We start from the raw sequence: 17,781 nt of genomic DNA on the forward strand, positions 1-17,781 counted from the left end.
GTGCAGTGATGCCAACCTATCAGTGTGCGGTCGGGATTTGCTTCAGGGCACGATTTCTTTACAATTAGGGGTTCAAGAAGGATGGTACCGTATAGCTAGGGTACAGTACCTGGATGTAAAGGATCTGTCCTGAACGTTAGGCCGCAAGATGGTGGCCGGCCCTGAGTGTCCAAAAACCACCTTTCCCTGGTCCTCTGATGGTTGTTAGGGGTTGCGTACTGATCAGCAATCTCCCGGAAGTGCCCGCTTCAGATGTGGGTAGGTCAACTGTCCCTCGTACCGCCAATCGCGGTACTCGAGCCTGGGGACGCTGGAGGCTTCACAGGCCTCAAGATGGTAGTAGGCCGCAGGTGCTCGGGGTCTGTTTTCGCGGCTTTTTCGTTACGTGTCCAGATCCCCACACAGTCCGGTCTGCTCCGGGGACAGTACTCCCAGCTGCAGGTGGGTCAGTCTCTCCCCGCTCAGCCGATCGCAGCACTTGAGCCCGGAGATGCCGAAGTTCCCGAAGGCCGCAAGATGGCGGCGGGTAACTGTAGTGTGGAGCCGGCCGTGGCTCAGGAACAACACAAACGGCCAGTCGGACTCCACCAATTCCCCCGGGATCGATGCAGCTAATGGCCAGTAGTTGTTGGGCAAAATTTGGAGACTCCTCGGGTCGTTTTTTGAGGAGGATGGCGATGGATTTCTGAGGGCTCAGCGGAGCTCCTCTGCAGCACGTCTTGTCTCTTCAGCGTCCGGACACGCCCCCAATCTGGAGTTTTAGACAGAGAGCTTTCCAGAATCTGGAGATGAACTGTGATCCTCGATCTGACACAATTCTGGAAGGGATTCTGTGGAGTTTGAAAATATGTTGTGTCAAGATCTCGGCCGTCCCTTTGGAGTTTCGTAAGATGCATGAAGTGAACCGTTTTGGTAAGGTAGTCGACTGCAACTAGGATTGTATTGTAACCGCCTGAGTGGGGTAACTCAACGATAAAGTCAAGTGAAATAGCCTGCCATGGTTTTTCGGGTATAGGGAGACTTGTGAGGAGACCAAAAGGGGGTCGAGATTCGTGTTTACAGTGGGCAAAAGTCTCGCAGGAGGACACGTACTCCCTTACTGACTCCTCCATTTTGGCCACCAGAAGTGGCGGCGAAGGAGATCAAGGGTCCTGGTGATGCCAGGATGCCCAGCTAGGGGTACATCGTAAGTCGATGAATTCAATGGTGTAGAGGAGTCGGTATGTACATCCTGTTATTTTTGTAGAGGGACCCTTCTTCATCTGTCTCTAACTGCATTGGGGGTTTTCTGAGGTTAGGGCCTGCTGCAATTCCTCTTTGAGAGTCAAAATGGTGCATAAAATTTTCTGCTGTGGGATGATTTGGGAATTTCTGTCTGTTGTACCTTGGTGTTCTTCTAGGTGAGATAATGAATCAGCCTTTCCATTTTTGGATCCAGGTCAGTAGGTGATGACAAAGTGGAATCTATTGAAGAAAAGAGCCCAGCGTATCTGTCTGGAGGAGAGTGTTTTGTTGCGCTGAATGTATTGGAGGTTTTGATGGTCAGAGTACACTATGAAGGGTAGAGAGGTACCCTCGAGTAGGTGTCTCCAAGTCTCCAGGGCGGATTTCACTGCTAGCAACTCCTTTTCTCCTATTGGGTAATTGATCTCAGCGGGAGTAAGGGATCGGGAATGGTAGGCCACAGGGTGAAGCGGTCCATCAATGGACGATCTTTGGGATAGGATAGCCCCTAGGGCCAGATGGGAGGCATCTACCTCCAGGATGTATTGTAGGTTAGGATCTGGTAAGCGTAGGATGGGTGCAGTGGTGAACCGACATTTCAGGTTATTGAAGGCCTCCTGAATTAGTGTTTTCCATGTATAGTTGGTGTGAATACTGGTTAGTTGGGTTAATGGTTTTACAACTGAGGAAAAATTTTTTATGAATTTACGATAAAAATTTGTGAATCCTAGGAATCTTTGAAGTGCCTTCTTATTCAGCGGTCTGGGCCATTTTTGGATACATTCGATTTTTCCAGGATCCATCTGTATGCCTTTCTCGGAAATGATGTAACCCAAGAATGTGACGGTGTTGGACTCGAAAATGCACTTCTCTAATTTGACATATAAATTATGTGTGCGCAGACTAGGGAGAACCCATCTGACATGCTTGCGATGATCTGCGATGTTGTCAGAGTATATAAGTATGTCGTCTAGATATATTACTAGACAAACATCGAGAAGGTCCCTGAAAATGTTGTTTACAAGGAACTGGAAAGTGGCAGGTGCATTGCACAGGCCAAAGGGCATAACCAGGTACTCATAAAGACCATAACGGGTGCTGAAAGCGGTCTTCCATTCATCACCCTGACGGATTCTGACCAGATTATACGTGCCCTTCAAATCAAGTTTGGTAAACATCTTCGCCATTTGCAGACGTTACAATAATTCTGGGATGAGAGGAAGGGGGTATCTATTTTTCACAGTGATCTTGTTCAGTTCTCTATAATCGATGATGGGACATATAGCTTTGATCCTTGTTCCGGATAAAAAACATGCCTACTACTGCGGGTGAGGTGGACGGTCTTATGAAACCTTTCTTCAAATTTTCTTCTATGTATTCTTTTAGATGGGCCAATTCAGGCTGTGATAATGAATATATATGTCCAAAAGGAATTTTGCTGCCTGGGAGTAACTTGATAGGACAATTATATGGTCTATGTGGGGGTAGAAGCTCTGTATTCTTTTTGCTGAAGACATCTTGGTATGCCCTAGGTACCAGGTTGACTTCCGCTAGGGGCTGTGATTCCACCTGAGATAAAGAAGTCTCTTTGTAACATGTCTCCTGGCAATATTAAGAGGTAAGGAGCACACTGCTGTCTTCCCAATGTAGAGTGGGTTTGTGTGTATGCAGCCAGGGAAGACCTAGGATGAGAGGGAAATGGGAAGACAATATCACATCTAGGCAGATGTATTCTATATGTGTATTCTCTGTCACCATAAGCAGAGGTTGTGATTGTGTAGTGATAGGACCTGAGGTTAAAGTAGTTCCGTCAATAAGTCTAAGAGAGACAGGTTTGCATTTAGTGGATATAGGAATTTTATCGGTTTTAACAATATGTGAATCTATGAAGTTTCCACACGATCCAGTGTCAATCATAGCCTCAGGAGACACAAGAATTTTTAAATAGTTAGAGTCTGGTAAGTGGGGGTTTATTAGCTTGCATAGGTAAGCTAACTTACCTGGTCTTTTCTTCCTGAGTATGGGGCAGTCTTCAGCAATGTGATGTGGTATGCCACAATACATACAAAGCTGAAGGGACCTTCTCCTAGACCTCTCGGCTGGGGAAAGTGGTCCCCTAATTGCACCAATCTCCATGGGATCCACAGACTCCGTGGCATGGCCGGAGGGAACCAAATAGGAGATCCCTGAGATTCTCTCAGTTTTCCATTCGCGCATTCTTCTGTCAATGGATATGCTGAGGAGAATAAGCGCATCCAATGTAGGGGGTATTGTAGTGCGGGCTAACTCATTCTTCAGGGTTTCTGATAAGCCTAGCCGGTACTGATTTTTTAGGGTGATCTGGTTCCACTCGGCACTCGGACTGAGTGGCCCACCGTTTAAATTTGGCAATGTAATCTTCGACAGGGTTTTTTCCCTGTCGCAGAGCACGTAAGGCAGACTCAGCGGAGATCTGCTTGCTGGGGTCATCATATAATAGATGCATGGCGGCCCTGAAGTCACTAAATGAGTTTAGGATTGGATCTTTCTCTATGATAGTGTTTGCCCAGGCTCGGGGTTCCCCTCTAAGGTAGGAAATGGCTGTGCAAACTTTTGTTCTGTCGGTGGCATAAATTCGTGGTTTCATGTCAAACAACAGTTTACAAGCATTAATGCATTCTCTGTAGTTTCTCCTATCCCCAAGAAGATGTCTGGTGGGCTTATTTTCGGTTCTGGGGTGTCGGGGTGTGTAACCCGAATAGGGAAGTTATCAGTGACATATGATTTAAGAGTCTGGTTCTCAGTTGAGAGGTTTGAGACCATCTGTGAAAGAGCGTCAAGTCTCTGAACGCCCCCAGGTGTGTAACTACCTCCAATGGATCCATTTTATTCCTATTGGAAGGAGTTCGTGCTATCTGTAATGCTTCAGGCAGTGAACTATGTTGGATTGTGTGGATCACAGCTTCGGAAGTCTATGAATACTATATTCTTAACAATTAACTTTAACCTTAATAGCTATCAGGTAGGAAGACTCAGATAAGTTTAGAAATGCAATTGGTTTTATTTAGAGTGGTAATACACAGCTACGACGGGGAGCTTCAGAGGTAACTTAAGCTTAGTAGCACTACACAGGAATAAAGTTTATAGGAAACGTAAAGATACTTGCAGTGGGTGGAGGAGAGGAGAGTCTCTGAGAGGAAGGGGCTCTGTCCAGCCCAACAAGTGGGAAGTTGGAGGGGCTCTGTCCTGCCCAAAAGTGAGGTGGAAGACCGGGCTCTATCCGACCCAAAAGTGAGATGATAGTCGGGGCTCTGACTGGCCCAAAAGAGAGATGATAGTCGGGGCTCTGACCGGCCCAAAAGAGAGATGATAGTTGGGGCTCTGACCAGCCCAAAAGAGAGATGATATTCGGGGCTCTGACCAGCCCAATAGAGAGAGATGACGGCAGTCTTCTGTTGGAGAGCTTTACCTGTCTTCAGGTTCTTAGCACGAACATCAAGCAAATGGCGTTGGCTGTTTAAGTAGGGACAAGAGGAGGAGCCGGGTGATGCCGTTGTGACTTCATCAATCTGCGACGGAGTTTGTGGAGATATCAGAGCTCCCAGTGGAAAGATAAGAATATTGCAGGAGAAATGTCGGAGCCTCCAGTGGAGGGATAAAGACATTATAGGAGAAATGTCGGAGCCTCCAATGGAGGGATAAAGACATTACAGGAGAGATGTCGGAGCCTCCAGTGGATGGATAAGGACATTACACCGGTTAAGTCACCCCTGAAACCTTGGAACTTGAATTTAGTTCTGTTGGCATTGCTGAAACAGCCTTTTTGAGCCGATACAGTATATTCCCTTGGTCCTTTTGACAAGGAAACTAATTTTCTGGTAGCCATATCTTCTGCAAGAAGGGTATCAGAGTTGGCTCCTCTTTCTTGTAAAGAGCTATATTTGATTATTCACAAGGATAAGGTAGTATTGTGTCCTCATCCTAACTTTCTACTGAAGGTAGTGTCTAGTCTTTTTATCCGAACCAGGATATTGTTTTTCCCAGAACCCTGTTCTACGGAGGGGAAATTACTACATTTTCTTGATGTGGTGAGAACACTCAAGGTCTACTTGAAGGCGACTGCTCAGATTGGAAAAACTGATGTTTTGTTGTGTTGCCTGAAGGTCCTAGAAAAAGGACAGGCAGTTTTGAAAACTACTATTTCTAAATGGATTCAGCTATATGGTTTGAAGAGGAGGATTCCACCCTCTCAGATCAAAAGCGCACTCCACTAGGACTATTTGTGCTTTGTGGGAGTGCATCACCAAGCTTCCATGGTTCAAATCTGCAAGGCCACAACTTGGTCTTCAGTCCATACATTTACCAGATTTTATCAGGTGAATGTAAAAAGGCATGAGGATAATGCCTTTTGGCGTAGTGTGCTGCAGGCAGCAGTATAAGTCCTCTAGTCTCATGTTTCCCTAATTCTGTTGAGTCTCCCTCCCCTCAGTTGGCATTGCTCTTGGACATCCCACATAGTAATTACTATGGCTCTGTGTCCCGTGATGTACAATTAAGAAAATAGGATTTTTATAACAGCTTACCTGTAAAATCCTTTTCTTTGAAGTACATCACAGGACACAGAGGTTCCTCCCCTCTTTCTGGTATACATGGGTATTGCTTTGCTATAAAAACAGGTACTCCCAGTAGTGGGAGGGGTTTTATAGGGAGCTTCCTGTCTTAGGGTGTGCCAGTGTCCATCACCTGAAGGTGGCCTATAACTCACATAGTAATTACTATGGCTCTGTGTCCCGTGATGTACTGCAAAGAAAAGGATTTTACAGGTAAGCTGTTATAAAAATCCTATTTTTCTTGTATGTACCCGGTACTTTGTCATGGACCAAAGAATGGTGTTTGTACTGTACTACACTTTTATGTTATTGAAAGAAAATTATCAAAACTTTTATTCTTCACAAATCATTAAAGAATATGTAAACCCAAAGCTTCATATTCCTGATATGTGCCTGACCTCATGTACCATGTATTTGTCCACACTAAGTAGGAGAACACGCCATGGTCAGTTCTCTAGCTATCCCGTGAACTCAGCCTGCTCTCCTCCAATCTTCAGACTTGTCCTGTGACACCCCCCCCGACACACACACGCACACACACACAGCCTTTTTACTGGGAAGACCAGTGTACTGCTGTTTCTCCTCCCCCAGCTCTAATGCAGCTGAGAACATAGGGAATGTGTTCACTGAGGAAAAGGAAAAAAATATGTATAATGTTTTTTTTATATGCATATACAAATGTTTTGCCTTTCATTTCTATTTTGAACTGACTGGGTTGTTTTACAAGGTGAGGGTTAGCAATCACTTTAAACATTTTCACATTTGGTCAATACAAATACATGAATTATATTTTCACGAGCATAAATTTTTTCTAAGATGCACATTACCTTCTTAGGACCTCAGAACCTGCTGCTTGTCTGTAAGGTTTTATTATTTGAGTGTTTTCTAAAAGTACTACCGTCCTGTCCACTGGCACAACAGAGTCTGTGGCACCTCCCCAACAGAAGCAAGGCACAACAAGCCCTTTACCCATTAATACAGTATGTTGGATGTCATGGAATAAAGTTGTGTTATGCCGCGTACACACGAGCGGATTTTCCGGCATGCTTGGTCCGGCGTACCGGAGTCCGTCGGATAATTCGATTGTGTGTGGGCTCCAGCGGACTTTGTTTTCTCAAAAGTTTGACGGACTTAGATTTGAAACATGTTTCAAATCTGTCCGACAGACTCGAGTCCGGTCGAAAAGTCCGCTTGTCTGTATGCTAGTCCGACGGACAAAAACCGACGCTAGGGCAGCTATTGGCTACTGGCTACGAACTTCCTTGTTTTAATCCGGTCGTACGTCATCACGTACAAATCCGTCGGACTTTGGTTGATTGTGTGTAGGCAAGTCCGTTCATTTGGAAAGTCCGTTGTAAAGTCCGTCGCAAAGTATGCCGGACAAAGTCTGCCGTAAAGTCCGCTCGTGTGTACGCGGCATAACATTTATAGTTCCAATATTGGCATTACATTTCTTGGTAGATTCTTCATCTGCTTTATGATTGAATTTAGAGTCTTGTTAGTGGAATAGCAGACAGAAAAAAGCTGAAGTCAAGGCTAGGAAATAGAAAGACTGGCACTAGAAACTTGATAGTGTTTTGAGGAAGGTAACTGAATAGTTTTGAGATGCTGCGACAGTGAAGATCGTAGGACTTAGAAATCCTCTAGATGGGAGAAGAGAGTTTTGCAGTGTGAAGGTGAAAATAAAAATTAGGGTATCTTTCTAGATAGCCATCAGTCGTCCATTTACAGATTGTTGAAATGCAGCTAGAAAGACAGGAGGAGGCTGAAAAAGAGCAGGGAAATTGATCTGAACATCATCTGCATTTATGCAATATTGGTGACCATACAAAGAGGACAAGTGGTGATATACAGTAAATAGTAAAAAGTTCTGAGCTAGGGTATAATTATTTGGAGTGCTCTGACAGAGAATATGTATGAGAGATTTAGGTACACCTCAAGCAGCCATATGAGAAAAATGATATTCCAGGGATAAAGAGAATGCAAATTATGCCATATGGTAAATACAGCCCTGACTATTAGTAATGCAAGAAGCAAATGTTGTGGAGAGGATAGACTAGAGTGGATTTTATCATGATTATTTGAGTGAAAAGGCAGAGAACAGAGCTGTTTATATGGATTGCAATGGGATAGTTGGGTACATTGAGATGTTGTATCTGTTTTCTAATTCTCTTGTTGTCTGTATTCTAAGTTGGCATTGTTCCTCCACGGACAAAGTCGCCAAGCGATGAAGGATCAGTGACAAAACAACTGGTAGTAATAAGAGGAGGAAACCATGCATCGAACAGACAGATCTCAAGGGTAAATCTAATTTTTATATGTTTCAGACTTTCCTGCCCCTGTTGCTGGCAAATTTATTTTTCAGCATGTAAATAAATGCAGAGTGTGTGGAAGTGGGTTTAACCAGAACTTAGAATGATTGCCTTGTTTCGTAGGGGTCTTAAACTGGTCATATAAGTTCCTAGACTGAATAAGAGGTTTGTACCTCTGCATAAATTTCCAGTTTCAGCAGTAAATTGGAATACCTTATCCACAGAGTACTAAAACTGATGTACACACACAAATCATATTTCTTAATTATACATTAAGGGACACAGGATGAGGTATTCAGATACATTTGATTATGCTGCTGCCTTCAGGGGATTGAGCACCGGAAAACAAAGCTGTAAGAACAGCCCAGTATAACTATTCCGCCTCAATCTCTTGCTAATTTCCTGCAAAATCTTTTCTCCTTTTTCTCTAGACATTTTTTTATCTAACAAGATTCTGCAGTTCTTGTAGAGCCACTGGGGCTTATTTTCTGCTTTCTGGATTAGATGATCATCAGCATAGCCTTTAAGGCCATACCCAGATCCCACTGTAAAGAGGGAACTGGGGCGGACTGTAATGCGCCTTCTGAACACTTGACTCTGCATTAGATCTAGGGCTGTGGTGTGGTGGAACCTTGTCCATAAAGATTCCTTAGGGGGATTCCTGCCAGGAGGACAAAGTCTTGTTGGATGGGGCATGTCCTCTGGATCCTACATGCCCTAGAGTGTCCTACTTGGAGGGAACCACCAGTCTTAAGGACCACTGCTGGGGGGAGTCAGGGCTTTTGGGAACATCTTAAATATAAATACTGGGGAGTTTTCCACACTTGTTTTGTAGTATCTTTCTAAAGTTATCTTCCTAAATATAAACATACAATAACTAAACCAGAAATAGAAATGGGATTTTCAGTGCTTGTCCCAGAAATACTTTAATTGAACACTTCTCATTCATGTATACAGTATATAAAATCAATAACAATATTTTATTACAAAACCGCTTTTAAAAAAAACAATTGGTTTGCAGACAAATACCTCCAGAAAGATATATTGACAAACAAATGTCCAAATTCAGACACCAGTCGACGCGTTTTTCAGATTTCTGTATTTTCTGGATTGGACATTACTTGACAGAAAAACAATCCATCTACAATATCTACAAGGATGAACACAGTTATCAAGTATAATACAAACAAAAGAATAACAAAACACCCAGAATCAATATATACCAAATTTGATATCTTTCAGTTACATTTATATTTGAAAAAAGAAAGTAAAATAGCTGTCCGCAAAAAGGAAATAAAAAAACTCACCAGTTATGCCCCCTTTCTAGAAGTGGTGCAGCGATTCATTATTAAAAAATATTTTCTAGATAGAAGTTTGGGATATGGGCCACTTACTTTTTTTTTAATTTTTAATTTTTTTCAAATCAAATATACCGTTTTTTGTTTTTTTTCATTCTTATCTTGTTTTCCCTTTTCTGTGCACATGTATGAATATGTTGAACGCTGTAATTTAATATTTAAAGTAGATTGTGAGCTGTCTTTTATATGTGTGTATGTATGTATGTGTGTGTGTGTGTGTGTGTGTGTGTGTGTGTATGTATGTATATTATATATATATATATATATATATATAGATATATCTATATATAGATATATCTATATATATATATTGTATTTATTGGCGTATAACACTCACTTTTTCACCATGAAAATTGGGTGCAAATAGTGCATGCGTGTTATACGCCAATACTTCAGTTTTAGCTGCCTCGGAGGGGACAGGGAGGGGGGGCAGGACGAGCACCATCAGATTACATACAGTGAGAATCTCCTGTTTACTTAGCGGCCTCTGTAATAGGAACTCCTGTCTCCTGGGCCACCATTGGACCACTGTTCTGTCTATCATAGGAGATTCTCACTGTATGTAATCTGTCGGCGCTCGTCCCGCCCCCCTCCCTGTCCCCTCTAGGCTGCAGATGGGCATCGATCAGGCTGCACTGATGGCAATGGTGAGGCTGCTGCATTGATGGCAATGGTGAGGCTGCAGGTGGGCACTGACCCTTATTTTACTTCAAAGTTCCTTATTTAAAATTTAAGTTTTTTTCCTGAAACTTCCCTCTTAAAATGAATGTGCGTGTTATACGCCTGTGCGTGTTATACGCCGATAAATACGGTATATATATATATATATATATATATATATATATATATATAGATAGATATGTTTCTACAATTATTAATTACTTTTTGTCATGGTGTGTTTTGCTTTTTGTTGTGTTGGTTTGTTATTTGCTGTTATTGTGTGTCTTTGTCTATTTTTTTTCTAGATGCTTTTTTTTGTTAGTATCCTCCTGGATTGTGCATCCATTTGTCTGGAGTACAAATGGAGAACGGCTGACTTCCACTTATGACAATAGGGAGATAAGTACAGCCCTGCGCTAAATCAGAAAAAACACTAAAATAGCAGCTAACACACCTATAGACTCAAGGTAGGGGATAACAGCAAAAATAAAAGTGTAGCGCTATATATTATACAAACATATTAATCAAAAAAAATCCATAAGTGTATACAGACAGTAAGTGGAACCTTATCACACCTTGTATGACCAAAAATGTGAGATGCATAGTAAATGGACGGCTTGGTCAGCGTGCGGGAGGAGGTGGGTGGGTCGCGGGAGAGTAATATCAGGCCTGTGCGATATGATGTGGAAGCTGTGCGGATATCCCCCTTCCCACTGTATGCTGAGGATACCTGACAAGATATACCATTCAGACCGGTTGGTCAACTAGCCTTTTTGTAGGACGTATGTCTTTTCAAGTCATTAAGTTCCGGTAAGCCTCTTGATGTTTCCGGTGATGGCCCTGACACCAATCTAGATCCTCTGTTCACCTGTGGTTCCTTCAGTGTCTACCTATCTACCAGATTCGATGAATTTTATCTACGTGTGAACTTGGGAGTTATATTTCTACCACCTCAGCGTGCAACCCCCATAGACTTTTGGTGGTGGTTTTTTTCTTTCACAATTTTTTTCTTTCACAGTTTTTTCTACAAAACTCTATTGTGGACTTCTTTTTTTTGTGTAAATTAGGTGGCTGATTTGTCGAACCTTTACGGTTTTTCAAATTTAAATTATTGCTCATAATTGTTAATTAATTCTACTATTTAATGTTTCATCTTAACTGTTTAGCTGATTAATACAGTGTTACTTTACTATGCATCTCACATTTTTGGTCATACAAGGTGTGATAAGGTTCCACTTACTGTCTGTATACACTTATGGATTTTTTTGGTTAATATGTTTGTATAATATATAGCGCTACACTTTTATTTTTGCTGACTTCCACTTATGCACTTCTGGTCCAGGGGGGAGCCCTACAGAGCCATGCTGTTTTTAAATTGTGACACTGGGTGCAGGGAAATGATCCCCTGTCCATTGTCACAGGAAGAAGGGGGGGGGGTGAGGCTGGAGCAGGAAAATGTTACAAGTTCGACCCTAACATGTTCCAGAGCTGAACCTTTAACACTGGAGTGTTGGCTGCAAAACCTTTGGGTTATTTGCACTGCATGTGTGTGTCCTATTTTTCTGGGGCATACACAGATATACTTAATCTTTCCCACCATCTCCTTCTGCCATACCCACACCACTATCCTTCAGAATGTTCAGGAAATCACAGGTGACATTAACCCTTTTTGCTTCAGCAGCATGAGTACCCTGGTAGGCAATCCTTCACCTAGTATGGCAGATTAATTAGTGCAAGTGCAGCAGTCCCGAGGGCCTTGCTATCTTATGATCTGCTAACCATGCTAGGGGGTCTTGCAGTGCCCTTCCTAGGGGGTCGGACACTAATAGCCCTGACCACTGTCCCCTGCCTGAGTCAGGGTAACTCCTTCCTTGATGTTATCTAGGAAGCGATTCTCAGCTACCATGTCTGAGTTTACAAACACAAGCTTTCTTCCACACCTTCTCCAAAGTCAGTGTCTGAATTCCCTGAGGGTTGTAGTTGCTTCTTTACGTTCAGCTTCGGATAAGGAGGATTAGGGAAGAGAAGCCTGAACATGTCACCGGAAAGGAGCTCATGCTAGGAGCTCCAGGAGAACCCCATCCAGTCCATGTAGAGAACCAACCACCGCCGCTATCCTTATATCCTCTTGCTGTGTGTCTGACGGATGATGTGCTGTCTTGCTGACATGCTGAGGAGGCGTCTGGCCACCGGCTGGGTCTCCCGTGGTGACGCTCGAACCTTTGTAACATCACGCCCCTGCCTGGTCCTGGGTACAGCCTGAGGGCGGGACCTGGCTGTGGAGGGGATGCCCGGCTGGAGTACGGCGGAACTCGGAGGGGCTTGGTCAGCGGCCGACGGAGGCAGTGCATCCCGTAAGCCTCGTAATCACCTGAGAAGTGTCAAGCGGACCTGGACTAAGGAATGAGGAGGGAGCCAGTAGCAGAGCTACTGGAGCAGGAGCATGGAGCATGGAGCAGGAGCGTTTCAGCAGAGTGACACAGACAGAGAAATGGAAGACCCAGCAAAATCTGGTAGAGCAGAGCCCATGGTGGAAACAGATAGTCACACACCCTTTCCAAGAGGTGCCACAGGGTGTAACAGAGAACAACGCCCCGGGTGAATATAAACAAACAGGGAATCCCTGGACATTGAAAAGAGAAAAGCCTTACCAGGAGTGGTGAGTTATTTACCTTCATTCATCTTGTGACTATTTACAAACTGTGGACTGGTTTCTTTTTTGTTTTTCCTGTTTTTTATCTTTTTTTTTTTTTTTTTTTTTCTTTTTGAATTGCATTCACTTGTGATTACATGAAACATCAGAAGGATGTATATATATATATATATATATATAGTCTATTGTAGTGGGGGGAGTATGTAGCGCTGGTAGATTTACAATCTACCGTAGATTAGGTAAATTTAGTAAGTTGTGTGTTAGGAAGGTTAAAAGTTCGCCTCTGTTCCAGCTTGGCTGACATTGTGTGTGCTTCCATGCTGACCGGTGGGTATCGCTGTTACCATTAGTCAGTGTTGGAAGGGCAACGTGTCGAAGTGTATAGATGCTCCTCTGTCTCGGAGGCAAGCTCGGTGGAGGTGGTCCTCCGAGTTGCATTCTGGGAAGGGGGTATTTATGGGACAGACGCCATGTTCTAGGGTTCGTTTTGCAGCCACCTGCTGGCCCTCCTGGCCGGCAGGTATGCGTTGAGGAGCTACTTCGTGGTCCTCCGATCGGGAGGCCCACGATGCTATGGCGCAGGGGTGGGTCCAGAGGCTTGTCTGGAGCCTACAACCACGGCCGAGGAATGGTCCTGAGCTGTCGGTCCTGTGTGACGAAGCTGGACAGCCGAGGAGATCCCAGGGGAGGACCCGTCTTGGAGAGATCACGCAGCGTGCTGGTCTGTAGAGGGGCCTGGTGACTCGATTGCAGGACGTATCCAAAAGAAGTAATTATACAGCATAATGTCGCCGGTTCGGCTTAAAGGTTCAGGCACTGCGACTGACTGTTCACTGCAGAAGATCTGATACATCCTGTGGCAGAGGATCATGCAGATTTACCCCCCGGAAATAAGTCTGTGACAGAGACTTTAGATTCGTGTTGCATACTGGCTGCTAGACCGGTGAGAGAGGCCTATCCAGACGAGCAAAGAGTGTGTCCCATGAGGGGAACACATTCCATATAATTATCTGAATTCTACTGGGACATTTGTTGCTAAGATCTTGTAAGAAGATATTTGAGTTTCTCCTGAAGGTTTCCTTTTCCGTCTCTTTCCTACTACTTCCTAAAGTTTGACTGTTCAATAAAGCATTGAAAACGTACTCCAGTGTTGGTGCGTGTGTCGTCCAGCAGTAAACTCAACGGAACCCCTAGACCGGTGCCGGTGAAACAGAGGGAAGCAAAGTGAAGGTAACAGACCCATTTAAACCAGCAGCTCCACAGTGAGTTAGTGCTACATGTGGGAGCATCGTCCGGGATTTGTTGACCGACAATTATTACAACCCAGTGGAGTGTTTTACCGGGAGTTTACAGAGAGAGCTGGACTTTGAAAAAAAATCTTTTCAGGAAGAGGAAAGATTAAACTGCGGGACTTTGCTTTTGGGTGCGTAGACGCTGGGCGCCAGAGGAGGCCCGGGAGCTACGTGACTGAAAGAACAAGTGGGAGGAGTTACCCTACTTGCTACCGTGTGGGACGCGTGTAGTGTGCTTGGCGCCAGAGAAGAGAAGCCTCGTGATCGTGCTGAAAAGATCAGAGTGTGGCCATGTCTTTTCCGGCGTTGCAATCGGTTGTGGAACCCAGAGTGTTCCCTGCAAGTACCGTGATAAATACTGTGCAATCTGGAACTCTGCTCATGGATACTGGAGTTCGAATGAAACCACAGGGGAAGTTTGTCCTGTATACCTCAGGAGATGTTGAGGGACTGGGCATGACCTGCCATCGATGTGGAGGATTGGCCAAGCATCTTCGTCCATTCGGCCGATGTCCGCAGTGTGGAGAGTAGTGGTTTGTAGTGGAGCCACCTACTATGCCACCCCGTGCCTACCGGATGGATTGGGTGACAGGTATCGCTACAGTGGAAGCTGCTATCGCTACAGAGAGAGAGTGACGGGCCGCCACTTCGCCTGTTGCTACCGACAATGTTTCAGAAAGAGACACTGCTGCTGCCGTCTCATCAGGAGACATTACTTTGATTCCTGAGTCCACTACACCTGTTCCTGTGGTGCCTACTCAGAAGAAGGTGGGCTATGTGAAGACTTCTCGCGGCCGTGGTCGAGGCCTACCCCAGAGGTTACCTGAGCTGGAGCTACTAGAGTCTATGTCTGGAACAGGTAAGCCATTGTTGGGGACTGTAAATAAGTATTTGCCAGCAGAAGAGTTGAGAGACTCGGAAATAGAATCCATGTCAGATCTTTCCAGGGATGATGACTTGTTCGAAACCATGTCGCAAGAGCTATTGTGGTCACAAGGCGAGGATGTTGCCTCCACAATGACCCTTCCTGAATGGACTGCCTTAAATTCTGGGAAGATGTCGCCCTGTGTGGAGACGCACAGTGCTGTTGCTGGGACTTTGCAAAAGTTATTGATTCGCTAAAGACACCGGCTGGGTCTATGGTGAAAAAGTCATTAGACTCCTGTGTACCGCCTGGTATGGGAAAAGACAGATCTTTGCCAAAACTTGCTCGCTTGCAAAGGATGTTAAACAAGCGTGTGACTGCAGAGTATGGATTACAATTCCCTTATGTGCCCCAGGATGTCATGCGGGAGATTGAAGCTAATCGGGAACTTTGGTACAATTAAGCTATTTGGGACTACTTGTCTGTGCCTAAGCCCTTTAGAAAGACTGGATGTTCTGTCCGGATGGATGAACGTTTTAACGGATGCTTTGTTCATTGGAACTATGGTCGGCATATCTATGCTGATAAAGTGGTGATCTGCAGACCGGGAAAGGACAATGTTGTATATTTTATTACCACTGTAGATAAAGAAGGAAAATATGTGACCCTACCAGATCCTCGGTTTTACTGGTAATTATGGACACTATTACTTTGAAGTTAGTTAGTTAGATAGCGACAGGGTAAAGAGATCTGCGTGGTCAAGATCTACAGATCCTGTTCTGTGTTTAAATCCAAGGACTTCTGTTTGCTAGCCGGATTTCTTTATGAGAAAAGTTCTTGTGCAGGGATGGACTCCAAAAGTACATATTCTTTCTAATACAAATCATAGGAAGAGAGTCTCATTTTAAAATGAGGCTTTGCTCCTGGTGTTACGTAGTGTGTAAACTCAACGGAACCCCTAGACCGGTGCCGGTGAAACAGAGGGAAGCAAAGTGAAGGTAACAGACTCATTTAAACCAGCAGCTCCACAGTGAGTTAGTGCTACATATATATATATATATATATATATATATATATATATACACACACATACATTATATATATATATATATATATATATATATATATATATATATATATATATATATATATATAATGTGTGTGTATATATATATATATATATATGTATGTATAGTAAGCCTTGTGGAGCAGGAAACCACATGAAGCAAGCAGCAAATGAGGGATGAATGTAGGGCTATAAAGCTCTAAAGGGGGGCAAGACCTAGTTGTATGAGGCAAAGAGGCGATTGATAAAGATATAAGATAAAGAGGAAGAAAGAAAGGTGTGTGGCTGGAGAAGAAGAGATAAAAAGTTGTTCACACAAAAGCTGAAGTACGCTCAGCCAGTCAAGAACAGATTTAGAGATTGAAAGCGACATGGAAATTGGATATATGGAAGAACAAATCCAAAAAGCCCAACTGCCCACAAAATCAGAAATGGCATGATCGCAAAACTGGAAAATCCCTTAAAAACTGACATGGTAACATTGCATAGAGATTTGGGCCAGATACTGACAAGAGTGGAAGATGGAGACTGGACGCTCACACACAAGCAATAAATGAATTAAAAGATGAAAAATGAAAAAGTTACAGATTGAACAAAGGAATATGGCATATAAATTAGAAGATCAGGAAAACCGAAACAAAGAAAAACCTGAGAATCTTCCAGAAGCGACGCAAAGAGAGGACCTAGAAATAATGAAAAAAATATTTAACCCTTTGCTAGGCAGAGCAATGTCAGAACCATTAAAAATAGAAAAAGTGCACAGGTTTAAAAGACCACTTGGAATACCAATAGAAACCCCAAGAGATATAATAGTCAGGTTTCACAACTATGAAGAAAAAGCACAAATCTGGGGAAGCCTGAGGGGCGTGTCAACATTAAAATACGAAACGCAGATCTTTGCCAATCTCTCACATGAAACAATGAGAAGAAGGCATCTCAAACCTCTCTTGGAACAGATGCGCAAACACAATATACAGTACAATTGGGGTTTCCTGGCATGTTTGGTAGGCTGGAAAGAAGGTCGTTCAGCAAAACTGAGAGTTCCGGAAGAGTTACAAGAATTCTGCAAAAAATTTGAGCTTCCAGCTCCAGATATTTCTGGATGGTCGAATATAAGGAACGAATGACTACAATTAGAAGAGGACCAATGGCAATTGATCCCCAAAAAGCGTGTGACATTGAAGAGACAATAGGACAGGGGCACTAAAAGGGGACACTGAAGCAGACAAGTTTCATCATATAAGGTTTAGACGGGGAAGAAAAGGATAAAAAAAAAAAAGTAAGAGGGATGGGAAACCTGGGCATCTGGTGAGCTCTGAGCCTTCACCCCAAAAGGGAAGGGAGGGGGCCCCGCAAGTGTGTTAGACAGCATGCCACCCCAATTAGAAAGATTAGAGTAGAGAAGATCCAAATGGAGAGGGGAACCGCCTATTCTAAGACCAGGGTTAGGCCTAAAACTCTAATATACAAGACCACTAGTATTAGAGAGGGGAGGGGGGAAGAAGAGTTGGGAAGGTTGGGGGGGGGGTGGTGGGCAAGGGGAAAGAATATATTGTGCCAAATGATTGGAATACTCCTTTTTTTCTGGTCTCCCCTCTTGCCTCTGGTTTGACCCCCTCTCACCTGGCCCCGAGGAGCTCTCCCGACTTCTGTGCGTGTCCTAGGACAGGGACAGATGGGGGGAGGGGGGGCAGGGGGAGAGAAGAGAGGGAATGATGACCTAAAATAAAATTTTCTAACCTATAATGTGAGAGGGCTAAAT

At 43.9% G+C, this 17,781-nt stretch overlaps 1 protein-coding gene across 5 annotated transcripts in view; it reads left to right on the forward strand.

Annotated features, from left to right (window-relative positions):
* PLEKHA6 (pleckstrin homology domain containing A6) overlaps window positions 1-17,781 on the forward strand; it is a 1,624,617-nt gene that overhangs the window by 1,114,469 nt on the left and 492,367 nt on the right. For all 5 annotated transcript variants that reach the window (XM_073615840.1, XM_073615839.1, XM_073615838.1 and 2 more), the window contains one exon: window positions 8,005-8,114. In XM_073615840.1, coding sequence (XP_073471941.1) covers window positions 8,005-8,114 — 110 coding nt within the window. The remainder of the gene's footprint in view (window positions 1-8,004; window positions 8,115-17,781) is intronic.

This window comes from Aquarana catesbeiana, linkage group LG02, assembly GCF_042186555.1.
Source record: "Aquarana catesbeiana isolate 2022-GZ linkage group LG02, ASM4218655v1, whole genome shotgun sequence".
Taxonomy (NCBI): Eukaryota; Metazoa; Chordata; class Amphibia; order Anura; family Ranidae; genus Aquarana; species Aquarana catesbeiana.